Source organism: Bidens hawaiensis, unplaced genomic scaffold, assembly GCF_021521415.1.
Source record: "Bidens hawaiensis isolate Kalapana, Puna unplaced genomic scaffold, B.hawaiensis_p1.1 tig00004817_1, whole genome shotgun sequence".
Lineage (NCBI taxonomy): Eukaryota > Viridiplantae > Streptophyta > Magnoliopsida > Asterales > Asteraceae > Bidens > Bidens hawaiensis.
In genome coordinates this window covers 1,439,352-1,453,103 of record NW_027491300.1, presented here as the reverse complement: position 1 = coordinate 1,453,103, position 13,752 = coordinate 1,439,352, and the positions used below count along the sequence as shown (strand labels likewise).

General features: G+C 37.7%; 1 protein-coding gene across 1 annotated transcript; it reads right to left on the bottom strand.

Annotated features, from left to right (window-relative positions):
* Positions 1–1,840: 1,840 nt before the first annotated feature.
* LOC143628121 (small ribosomal subunit protein uS14z/uS14y/uS14x) lies at positions 1,841–2,898 on the bottom strand. Its single transcript, XM_077097787.1, has 3 exons — positions 2,774–2,898; positions 2,183–2,282; positions 1,841–2,089 (listed from the first exon to the last, which is right to left on the bottom strand). Exons 1-3 carry the CDS (start codon positions 2,833–2,835, stop codon positions 2,081–2,083), a joined length of 171 nt encoding a protein of 56 aa, XP_076953902.1. The 5' UTR covers positions 2,836–2,898; the 3' UTR covers positions 1,841–2,080.
* Positions 2,899–13,752: the final 10,854 nt, after the last annotated feature.

The following is a 13,752-nucleotide window of genomic DNA, read 5'->3' as shown; positions in this document are numbered from 1 at the left end:
TAATTTCCATAATTTGTGTAGTTTTTAGTCATACAACACAATAACCAATCATCACCAACGTCAGTCATTCTTAATCGTGGAGCACAATCTCGTTATTGATCACACATCACACTTCGTAACCTTCGTCATCCACATCATTCTCCTGTTCACTACCATCTATTATCTATCATCTTTACTAACCCTAACTAAAAAAATTCAGGTGGGACTAGGAACCAAATACGGTATCCGGGATCTAGTTTTGATTTTTTAGATTAAATCATTTATCAACCCGTTAGTTATGGTTTTTGTCAACCCATATCTAAACTATAAAAATTAAAACTAAACAATATCAAATTGTTACTAACAATAGACACTCAACTTGGTTTCAATGTATGGGATTAATAGAGCTTCCCCAATAAGGTTGCTTTTTTCTCTAACTAAAACAAATTTTCATTGGTGTCCGCTTTCTATTGCTTGTTCTTGTCGCACATTTAACTCTTTTTACATAATTAAAATCGCGGAGTAACAAGTATACCTTGCTGTTAATGTATACCTTGCATGCATTATACCAAGGACCTGTAATTGGTAAGCTAGCACTACATTAACATATTATAATAATATATACAAAATATATATAAACTTATATTTTTACCAATTGTGAACAAATAGTGATTAACCAACAAGTCAGTGGAGAAACAAGATTTTACAAGGTACCAACTATTAATCAGCGCCCAAACAAGATTTTACATGCATGCGCATATCTCTACAACTCAGGAAATTTTCAAGTCTCACTCACATACACCCTTAGGAAGAATTTAGTTACTGAATTCAATAAAATCAGAAACTACATTACATTTTAAATGTGTTGGGTTCAAAAAAATCTCAATATGTTTTGTTAAGAAAGTAAATTGGAATTAACTCAAATTCGTAGAGAAATCGAAATCCTTCCGAAACGAACAATTCAACCAAAGTATATAAAAATACCAATCACTTATCGTGTGACCACTCTGGTGGCAACAAAGCGACCGCTGTGGGTGGCCAAGCATAAAGGTTGCGGCCAATAAGTTGGAGCCAAGGTAACAGGTTCTAATTCCTTTACCTCATCCTCTCTTCTAAAAATACTTAAAACTGAACTACTGGTAACAGTTTCAGTTCTTTATAAACAAAAAATAAAAACATAAAATGAGACTAAAATAAAGAAGTTCAACATAAAATACATAAGGATTTTTCAAATTAACTTCAACTTATAGTCTTTAAACCAAACATCCAATACGGATTTGAATATTCCAAAACCATTCGAAAGAACAAGCTTTAGAAAATTGACTATGTTTCGTTGTTTCAAAACCAATTCATGAACACCCCGTTTGAACACAATTAAAGAGCACACATTGCACTCTAGCCTCCTATCAAACAATTGATAAGTACTGTATCAAAACAACTAAGAGCATTCACATCCCATCCCCTATTATGTATGGGGAGTTTGCAAATTATAGGGTGGGGGTTGTGAGTGATTGTGAGTGTAAATTATAGGGTGGAGAGAGAAATGTAGTGATTTTTTGTAAATTTAGGGAAACATTTGGAGAAAATTGTTTGCCTCTATTTATTTTTTAATATTTGTTGGATTGGTTGTGAGCAGAGGAGGGAGAAAACTGTAATGATAAAGGTATAAAAAATATTATTTAATTGAATAGAAGAGAGAAATGTAGTGTTTTTAGTGTAATTAAAAAAATAGGGATGGAGAATGGGATGAGAATGCTCTAAGTCTACTATCCAAAAGTGAAATTGGTACATTCAAGTACATTCACCTAAACTTCAATTAATCTAAGACGTTTTAATCTTGAAGGCATCAAGAGTATAAGTGAAACAACAAGCCCATTCATAACTTTAAAATTTCATAGTTTTCATGTGAAAATTCGCAACCAAAATCAACTCAAAATCCCATAAAGATAAACGTTCACCAATTAACAAGTCATAAACATACTTTGAAATAAAAACATAAACTATAACCCATATATCAATCCATTACATAATTATATCTTACCAAATCACCATCATCATCATTCCTCATCATCATCATCATCCTCAGCTTCTTCACAGCACCTTAACGATACTGCAAACATCCAGACAAAGTCAATGTCGAAACTCATCATCAACTTCATAATATAAAAACAAATAACATATTATTACAACTTCACCAGGTTACCTTGATGAAACCAATTTCCTTAGCATTGCTGTGGAAGCACTGTCTGCAGCACATAAGCCCATACTTCCTGATCAATCCATGTGAATTCCCACACACACGGCTGCAAATCACATATAATCTTTGTAAACGGGTCTAACAGGTCCTAAATAGTAATGCAATAACCCCATAATCTGTAAATTTAATTTGTAAACAACTTAGCAATGCATTGCTCAGGGGTGTGCACGGATTTAGGTTAACCGAACCAAAAACAAAACTTGAGTTTTTGACATTTTGAGAGCTGCTCGGTTTCGGTTTTCCAGTTTTCAATTTGGGTTCAGTTCGATTTTGATTTTGCCATCCGAAAATAATGAACTTGGGCTTAAATCAATTTGTTATTATACACTTATGCTAAAACATTTGAGCTCCATATTAATTTAATTCTTACAATAACAAAACAATGAAAGCCTATACATTCAGTTCGGGATCACACGCAAAACCACACACTAAATACAAAACCATATAAGAATCTTTTGAGATAATAATAATAATAAAGTCTAATTGAAAAACACAAACAATTGTATCTTGTATGAAGAAAGAGGGATTGGAGATTACCAGGTGCGTGAGCCAGGACCGTAGGTCTTGGGGTGAGAGTTCCAGATGTTTGAGTGCCCCATGATATACAGATCGTAGCCGCAATGGATTACAGACGGTGAGGGTTTGAAAATCAAAGAGGTGGATGCTATTTATATGGGGTACGAAAGGGTGAACGAAACCCTAGTTTTATTCAAGGGGTAGAATTGACTTTTTGTAAATAAACTAAACCAAATAAGCTAAATCGTGAGCTACTCAAGATGGGATAGATAAAAAATCTCGACACGAGTCGTGCCCGAGCCTTCTACTTTTAAGTTTTTAAATTAACTCTTTTGAACTTAAATGTATTTATTTACATTGTAGGAAATTTTGAATCGAGCTTTAGCTCGCTTAAAATTGTTCTCAAAATATACAAAAATAGTTAAAAGTGTATATCAATGAATAAATAATAAATAAAATGAGCCGACTCGAGCTTAAAAAACGACTCAGGATCTAAGCTATAGCTCCCATAAGTAAAATGAGCTTAGTCGAGCTCAACTTGTTTGCGTCTCTACGTGAGTTAGTTTGCCAAACATTGTCGTTTTTTAAGGCTTATTCGAATTTAGAATTCCCAACTGTCACCCTTTGGTCAATACCACTCTCAACTAATTAGTGTGCATGTTGACGTAGACGTTATTTAATTGAGCCCACATGCTTACGTATTGTCATATGTGGGTCCCACATAGCCACCTCATTCTATTCTTCATCATTAACTCTAACCACCTCCATTGCCACCCATTGACCACCACCGCCATCATCGATCTTCACCACCATCAGATTTAATAACATGAACTTGAAAAACATAGATGAAAGTTGTTTATCTTTTTCACAGCCATCAAACACAAGTAAGCTAACATCGCAATACAATTGACGCTAACGTTTATGTCTACCCCAACAATTACGCCTAAGTGTTTCTCCCTAAAGTCAGTCAAACCTTCTGATATGGAGTCAACTATCAACAACTTCACATAATCAAAGATAATTGCATCCCAACAATTCAGGATTCCTTAAAAAGATAAAAATCATAAACATTCAAGAGATCGATCGAGAGATGACTGGAATTAATTGAACAAATAAAATAAAGAAAACAAAATATTGCCAAACGAAAACAGAAATGAAGGGAAGCTTGGCCACATCTTACAAGGGGAAGAGAGTAAGGGATTTGCGAGTAGAACTTGGGGAAATTTGAGGAGTGAGGGTCTAATTTTACTTGTTTTCCAAAAGGCAACCACGGAGCCGATGGGTTAAAGAATACCTCTAATAAAGGTCGGTGACTGGTGACCGTCGTTTGAGTCATGCAAAATCCAAATTAACCTAAATAGCTAGGATAAGTAAGGTATCGTATCCACCAAGAGTATGTGGTCAGTGCAAATCGTGTAAACAATTTCAATATTATGAAGTAGCAAGTTTTAGTGCTGATCACACAAGCAAATAGTTTTAGTTTAGAATTAAGCAAATTAACAAGCAATCAAGTTTCAATCAAGTAATAAAAGTAAATCACACCCGAGACTTCAAGTAAGCAACTTACAGTAATCTCGTGCAACCTAACAGATTAATCATGAACGGTTAACTATAGACTGATCAACTAGACCAAACCTTAGGCATCAATAATTGTTTTACACACGACACTAGTTATCAAACAGTCTCTGCTAGTGTGACTCAGTTAAGGGCAATTATATGCTTTATCGTATTCAACCTAATCAAACAACTCTATGATCAATTATTATATCAACTGGTAACTAATCGTTCAGATCAACGTAAACCTAAACCGATTGAACACACATAAATACTAAACATCAATAATCATATATTAACCAAAAACAATTATACATAAACGTTCTTAGTTACATGAGAAAACTGAAATCGTTACAAACTTTACATTCTCGGGTGAGATTCTAAGAGTTTAGCCGCGTATCGGCATCGTGGAATCTTCAATGTGGATGAAATAGAGCATGTAAGTGGTCTCGGTATGATCCAGTATGGTGGAATCGGCCTTCTTGAGCTCTGAAAATCGCCTGCCTCGAAGTGTGTGAAGATAGGGTCTTCATAAGATGAAATTGATAATAAACCCTAACTTTCCCGTCTGCATCCCCCATGGCGATACGCGATGGGGTCTTCACTGGTCCATCGCGTATCGCGATGGACCATAAGTCAACTGTGACATTCGTCAATTTCGGGTCTCGATTCGTATTTATTTTGTAAACTATATTGATGTAAACCGACCCGTCTTATAAACCGAAACCTTTGATATAATAAAAATGATGGATTTTATGTTACAATATTGTTTTACACTTGTTGGGTCTTGAAAACATTCATTTCGGTCTTTAAAACGCTTAAAAATCACTTAAAACGAACTTCGGGGGCCAAAACTGCCATTTTTGAAAATATTGAAAATCTGGAAAATAACCCCGTCATGGGGCGCGACAGGGACCCCTATTCCGGTCACGGGGCGCGAAGGCACACCTGCACAGCAACTCGTTTTTGCTTTGTTTTATGCACACATGTGACCAAAACACCCCATTTTCATGCAAGACCCTTTATGCTTGACCATTTCAACTTACCCTATATATACACCACCCTTCCATCCATTAATCTCTGCTACAACTCCAAATTCTCTCTCAAATTCAAAGATCTTAAGATTATTTTCATTGTGTTCTTGAAGGTTTGACTTCTAAAAGTCAAACTGAGTTTTATCTTTAATTCTAACTTGTTCATCTAACATTACTAACTCTTGAATAAACATATATACAATACACACCCCTTGTTTCCTTTGTTAGTTACTTCACCGACTCCGGTTGGTTAAGTTTCGAACGTCATAAGGCAAGGCTTCATGAAGGACTTCGTGTTCTTGATATCTATATACACACACATAACTTATTTATACATATCATTTATGCCTAACTTCTGCTCATTTTAGTTTGTTAGTCACATTTACAAGTCTTGGGTATGTCGAGACCATCTATGAACTCATTGTGAGATGTAAACCGAACCAAACCGAACTTTTGTTAAAAAGACTTGTTGTTGACCTTTTATTTGTAGAACTTAAATGTTTTCATTTGTACATTTTTATACAAGAACTATCAAGACTTGTATATTTTTTCAAAAATAGTTTACAAACTGATTTTAATTATTTTCTTAAGTACTTGGAATTGTTGGATCCAACTTGATCTCATAACATAGTTTGGACCGACAAAACCGAACACTCTCTTAACGTGCGTTCTTAGTTCTAAAGATCTACATTCTTGGTTAAGTGTTATTATGTTTTAATGAGTTATCTCATAATAATTAATATTTTGGAAAGTTGACTTTGGGTTTGACCATTTGTCAAGACCCGAACCGACAACCCGAACACTCGTTAAAAGCCTGTTTTAGTATCTTTGTCCCAATGGAACTTGCATTTAGCATTTTTCTCACCTTATTAATTAACTTGGGTTAAGTAAATATTAAGGTTAGATACTTTAACCCGGTTTCGAGCAAACTTACATTTTTAGTGGGTTATTATTATAAATTCTTAAATAGTTACATTTTAAACCTTCAACTTTAAATTGTTTACTTTTTGCATCAATTATTTTATTTAAAGATCTTCAAGGCAACCTTTCTAAATCCAAGACTTCTTTTATTTTAGGCTTCATACGTTAACTCGTTTTTCTGGCAAATCTTCAAATAATCAATCTTTCAAGTTTATTACTTGAACGTGAGTAACTTCATACCCCGTTTTCTATATTTTATTTTGGAGGTGACATTTCATCTTGTTTTATACTTGGGTCTTAAACCACAAACGTTGTTGTATACTTTACTTGAATAATCGCTCGATTTGGTGTTCTATGCTTATTTGCCTATGTGTTTATCGCTTTTGGATGGTGGACCTATAAATCCTAAACCATTTGGCAACCCCTCATGGCAAGGTGTCGTTAACATAATGCAATTAACGATAACTATAAAATCCTTAACTATTTGGCAACCCCTTATAGTTGGGTGTCGCTAACTTGTTAGCGATAACTATTTTATCCAAGTTTTTAGCTATTATTTATGGTTTCGTATACTAGTTTTGTGGCTTTTCATACTATATATCTATTGTTCAAACTTATGAATTGCTCACCAACCTTTGTGTTGACAAACTTTATTTTATGAAATGTTACAGGTTTGCATCTAGGTTGATTATGGAGTTCGGTGAAGAAAACGTCACAAATACCATTAGGATATTAGCAAAAATGAACAATATTTGATTTGCTATATTTTGCTATATTTTGTTGTACTTGACTTATGAATATTCGGTTATGTGACATGTTCGATGTTGTGAAATGAAATGAGTTTGTTAAATATTGTCGCTTTAAATAGTGTCATGCGCTTATGGGCAATCATTACACCTCCCCATGTTCCGCCGCCTTTGGTCGGGGTGTGACATCAACCTTCATTAACTACCCATCGCGATACGCGATGGGTCTTCAGGCATGCCCATCGCGTATCGCGATAGGTCTTGTCACTAGCAAACTTCTGTTGCCTTTTCTCGTTTTGCGTGCTGGACGTCCCAGGTCTTCATCTCGTGCCTCAACAGGTCCAAATTAGTTGATTTAACGTATATGACCTGAAATATAGCAGACACGTATGAAGTATCGAATGTCCTACAATAAACGATTAAAACTAGTAAATAAACGATCTAAAACACATAAAAATTAACCAACCATCACATCCCCACACTTATCTTTTGTTTGCCCTCAAGCAAACTCTAAAGCAAACATCAAACTCCATCAAAGGTATGTAAATTATCACCATTAATACTAGTAAGGTTTAAGGTCATACCCAGTTTTCAAGACTGACACTTTCTAGATTGACATCCCACAAATAAGGTTAAATGATATAATAAAAACAATAGAGTCGCTCAGACGAGTGTACTTTGTTTCCGGTTAAGGCACACATGCTCATACCCCTCATAATATAATATCTCTCATCTCGGTTTAATATCTGGACTAGCAAAAGATGTGCTAGTATCTCTCTGCCCTCAAAACCAAGTATGAACGCAAAGTAATAAGCTTGGAAGCAAGTCAAATCTCCACCCATATAAATGCTTTGATACGAATGCAAATCAAGAGGGATTAAAAGGGTTGTATCGGGGCCAAGTGTAAGGGTATGGAAGGGAATTTTTCAAGTAGCTCAAAAACGATCTGATCTGGCTTATTACAAAAACAATTAAGCCGGATCATCTCTTAAAATAACGACGGGGTTTGATTAAATGAAAAAAATAGGTCTAACAATGTTTTCTAAGGGAACCAACCCCCACCCCTCACATTATCCACGCTCATATATATAACGTATGAGGCCCAACACCCAATACCCACACTCTCACTCATTCATACGAGGCTTAACCTAATTGCCTCTATCACTTCTACATTCATGCCAAGCTAGATCTCGAAATGCATGAGACAACCAAGTTCTAGATATTATGGCATACTGGTTACTATCGATAATGGCACCCAAATGACATGTGTGTATACTACATATTATATATGTATTATATATAAGACAAATCTTACACACGCACCGGAGGAATTAGGTTACCGAAATAAACATGTGTACCTGTCCCCATGACTCATTATACCCGCCTAAACGACCCCATCTTCAACTTATCGTATGAAACATTTGTGAGTAAGACTATCGAGAAGCTGGAAAACCAACCATGACCAGAAACCTATAATTTGGCATTAATGACAATAATTAACAGTTAACAAATTGGTTTCCAAACACACTTCGAGGTACTATCGGGCTACAATTTTTCAAATTTCTCTCATCCCCACACTTGAGTTTTACATTTTCCTCAATGTTATAATATTTAAACAATTAATGAACATTTTAGGGACGGGGTTGAAAATGATTTTTTTTATAATAATTTAAAACTCGGGGCTCAAATGACTTTTAACATTTAAACTACTAAAAACAAAAATAGATTATGAAACTGAAATCACTTGATATCAATGACAATGAAATGGACCAGTCGGCTCGCGAACTCTCGTAAACACTTGTACACTCTCGTCTCAACCAGTTACCAAAACTGACAACCGAACCTGCAAAATCTCGAGACGTGTAGAAGCAAGCTTCTCACAAGTGTATGAAGGTTCCCAGCCGGATCTACACAGGAGTATCTCGTAACATGATGGTGCGGAATCCCCACGTAATACGATACGAGTGTAAGATATATAATACGTTGACACGATACACAAACACACGTTACAATACTAATAAACACGTTGTATTGCAACACTTCAACACGTGATCTCAAATCACAAAAAAACGTTCTGACTTCCAAAAAAACTCTCTTTTTTAAACAAGCCAAAGTTAGGCATATATAGGCCTCGACAACTTCGCCTAACAGACTAGGCGAAGTTGTCTTAACTTCGCTTGGCTACAAGTTCGCTTACATCAGGCGAACTTGTGTGACACCATATCTAAAACCAAAACAACCAATCTAACACGATTACAGACACATACAAAACACTAGATACTGAACTACTGACATTATGCACCAACAGACTCCCCCTTGGCAGTAGCTTCATATCTCTATCTTCATTCTCGTGTCTAGTAATCCCAAAAATCTCGTGTCAGCCGTCTTCAAGCATGAACGCCCTGTCTGACACACACAGAGACCACTCTCTGGTACTTCTTGGCTTCATCTTTCCATGCAGGAATATAGAATATTTTCTTATTGTTTAGCACCTGCAAGTCAGCTTAAGACAAATTTACCAAGTGCATGGGATCATACACTCTCAGAATCTCTTGTTCGTCTTCATCTTCCATAACCGCTTCAGCTGTTTGACTATCAACGTACCACCACTTGAGATTCTTTAAGACATCCTTAGGCATTATCTTCATCGGTACTTCTTTTAAACACCGAACCGGTTTATATTTCATTACCATCCAAGTTTTACCATCAGCTCGCATTCCTCTTTCCTTATCTTCAACCAGCTTCCCTTTCTGCGGCTTTAACAATTCAAACTTCTTCTCTTTCACACTTTCTTTCCACACAATCTTCCCAATTATTCTGGCCATATTATCATCACTTCTATTAATCAACCCCAATTTAGCCAAATCCTTCACCTCACACTCAGGCAAGGTATTCAGAGATCTCAACATCCTCTTAAAGTACTGAATCCCATCAAAGCGTTTAATCACAAATAATCTCAACTGCTCATCAGACAAATCTTACACACGCACCGGAGGAATTAGGTTACCGAAATAAACATGTGTACCTATCCCCATGACTCATTATACCCGCCTAAACGACCCCATCTTCAACTTATCGTATGAAAACATTTGTGAGTAAGACTATCGAGAAGCTGGAAAACCAACCATGACTAGAAACTTATAACTTGGCATTAATGACAATAATTAACAGTTAACAAATTGGTTTCCAAACACTCTTCGAGGTACTATCGGGCTACAATTTTTCAAATCTCTCTCATCCCCACACTTGAGTTTTACATTTTCCACAATGTTATAATATTTAAACAATTAATGAACGTTTTAGGGACGGGGTTGAAAATGATTTTTTTTTATAATAATTTAAAACTCGGGGCTCTAATAACTTTTAACATTTAAACTACTAAAAACAAAAATAGATTATGAAACTGAAATCACTTGATATCAATGACAATGAAATGGACCAGTCGGCTCGCGAACTCTCGTAAACACTTGTACACTCTCGTCTCAACCAATTACCAAAACTGACAACCGAACCTGCAAAATCTCGAGACGTGTAGAAGCAAGCTTCTCACAAGTGTATGAAGGTTCCCAGCCAGATCTACACAGGAGTATCTCGTAACATGAGGGTGCGGAATCCCCACGTAATACGATACGGGTGTAAGATATATAATACGTTGAGACGATACACAAACACACGTTACAATACTAATAAACACGTTGTATTGCAACACTTCAACACGTGATCTCAAATCACAAAAAAACGTTCTGACTTCCAAAAAAACTCTCTTTTCTAAACAAGCCGAAGTTAGGCATATATAGGCCTCGACAACTTCGCCTAACAGACTAGGCGAAGTTGTCTTAACTTCGCTTGGCTACAAGTTCGCTTACATCAGGCGAACTTGTGTGACACCATATCTAAAACCAAAACAACCAATCCAACACGATTACAGACACATACAAAACACTAGATACTGAACTACTGACATTATGCACCAACAGACTCCCCCTTGGCAGTAGCTTCATATCTCTATCTTCATTCTCGTGTCTAGTAATCCCAAAAATCTCGTGTCAGCCGTCTTCAAGCATGAATGCCCTGTCTGACACACACAGAGACCACTCTCTGGTACTTCTTGGCTTCATCTTTCCATGCAGGAATATAGAATATTTTCTTATTGTTTAGCACCTGCAAGTCAGCTTGAGACAAATTTACCAAGTGCATGGGATCATACACTCTCAGAATCTCTTGTTCGTCTTCATCTTCCATAACCGCTTCAGCTGTTTGACTATCAACGTACCACCACTTGAGATTCTTTAAGACATCCTTAGGCATTATCTTCATCGGTACTTCTTTTAAACACCGAACCGGTTTATATTTCATTACCATCCAAGGTTTACCATCAGCTCGCATTCCTCTTTCCTTATCTTCAACCAGCTTCCCTTTCTGCGGCTTTAACAATTCAAACTTCTTCTCTTTCACACTTTCTTTCCACACAATCTTCCCAATTATTCTGGCCATATTATCATCACTTCTATTAATCAACCCCAATTTAGCCAAATCCTTCACCTCACACTCAGGCAAGGTATTCAGAGATCTCAACATCCTCTTAAAGTACTGAATCCCATCAAAGCGTTTAATCACAAATAATCTCAACTGCTCATCATACAACTAGCATATAATACCCTTCTTCGACTCAGCATACCCTTTGATATTGTAACTCTTTTTGAACATTGTAGGAACCGCTGGCTTCTTTGTCTTTACAAACCACTGAGCGTAGCCTTCTTTCCATCTCGGCTGCTCTTCCCACTCAGACTCATCTAACATATCCATATCCTGACTCACATTTACCTTATCAACGTCTGGAATATCATGTTCTACACTGTCATCCACAATCTCTCCCTCTTCAATCTCACTATCAATCACAATCTGTTCTCCTATCTTTTCAATCTCCTCAACAGGTAACACATCTTCATCACCCACATCATCATCATCCACAACCACAACATCTTCACCACCGGATCCACCTGCTGTACCAGTTGACTCACCCTGAGATGTGGAAGTCCCAAGAGTTTGTTCAGTTCTTGGCAACTCACCACCTGCACCTTTCGATGCATTGGGATCATCGTCTCTATCATGACTTTTCTTTGTTCTCAACTCATCGCCCTTGCAACTCGCCTCCCCCTGAGATGCTAAGAACTGCTTTAGAGCATCAAAAAGTTTACCGTGTTCTACAAGGAGAGACGATTGGATCTGATTTTCTGCTACAAGGCGCTGGATAGCTTGTGTCTGGATTAGATTTATTCTCGACTGTTCAGCAACCACCCTTTCAAGAGCTGCTATCCTTTCAGAATCAGACAATGTAGCATCAAAATCAAACCGCATGTGAGAAACGTCTTGAGCATAAGGTGGAGGTATTCCCAGACTGACTGGATTATCAGAAGTACGCTGAACAGTAACCGCGGGTGGTAATGTAACAGATAACCCCGCAGTAGCTACCAACGTCGACTCAACAAATCTTGCAACAACCTCCGATGAAGTAAGAGTAGGAGGTGGCAAGGAAACTATCTCCGGAGCCAAAAACTGAAACGTGGTTGGTGGAATACCAAATGATGATGATGTCACCACGGGAACACTAGAGGTGATCGGTACTGTTACAGTCATCGAAGCCGGAACCATGGTCATACCAGATAACGAGAATGGAGAGAAACGAACCACCCTTGAGCTTTCACCAGCTCCCGAACCCTCACCAGTTCTGGCCCTCTTGATCGACGTATCAACTGGTCTAACTCCTCCTCGAAGTCAGATTCACTGTCATCTGAGTCTTTCTTTCTCTTACCATGTATTCTTTCTTGTGTGACCGGAATCTGTCGTGCTTCAGCGATATCGTCAGCGGAGGAGTCAAAGTCGGTTCTCTCAGAATCTGTTACAGACGTAGCTACCATCGAAACATTCACACCAGATGCCTCAGCTTCTGGTGCTTGAACCTCTGCAGCTGGATCAATCTGCTCCATATGAAAAAACCCTTGGCCACCAAAAGCAGCTTCAAGATCTACCTGTTCCTCTGGAGCTGCAACAGGATCAGCAGGCAAAGCTTGCTGTACCACAGGTGGTGGTTGAGGAACATCAGCCTGTTGCGGTGCCGGGTCCCAAAATTCATCTCCACAGGGAGCAATATAAGCAGGATTCACCAAATAACCAAACAATGGAGTGTGCCACGGACGAAGCTCTGGTTTGCTACGTGCGCTTGACGACCTACATTGCGCAAAGATCCTCTTAGTTACACTCTCAACGTAACGGATGGGACGTCGTTGAGGTAACGTAGGTGCTACATGATTCAAAATCATCTGTAAGAATCTAGGGTACATTAAGAATCTTTCACGAGCGACCACGCGTCTCTGACGATCGATTTCATAAAACACCATCTGACTGAAGCTGTAGGGCTTGTTGTAAGTCAGGGCTGTCATAGCAGACTACATCGTTGCCCCCATACGGTCAGTACCAACTTTATGACCCGACATGCACACAATCATCACGTGCATCAGAAAACGCCACTGATCCAGTAAGAATCCCTTTCGCCTTTAAGTGTCACCCAAAGGACCCAAATAGCCCATACGTAAAAATGCACCATCTCTGAATGGAGCTGAAAAATCTGTAGGATCATCTCTAGTTTCAGTCCCGAACTGCAAAGCGACTCTGATCTGATCTGCCGAGAATTGCACCTCCTGATTGTTCACTGTGGCGCGCATAACCGGAGGCTCAACTCTACAGT

Coding starts and splice junctions, on each gene's coding strand:
- LOC143628121 (XM_077097787.1), bottom strand. CDS start 2,835: ATGGGGCACTCAAACATCTGGAACTCTCACCCCAAGACCTACGGTCCT. Junction 2,283..2,773: donor GGTCCTGGCTCACGCACCTG/GTAATCTCCAAT, acceptor TGTGATTTGCAG/CCGTGTGTGTGGGAATTCAC.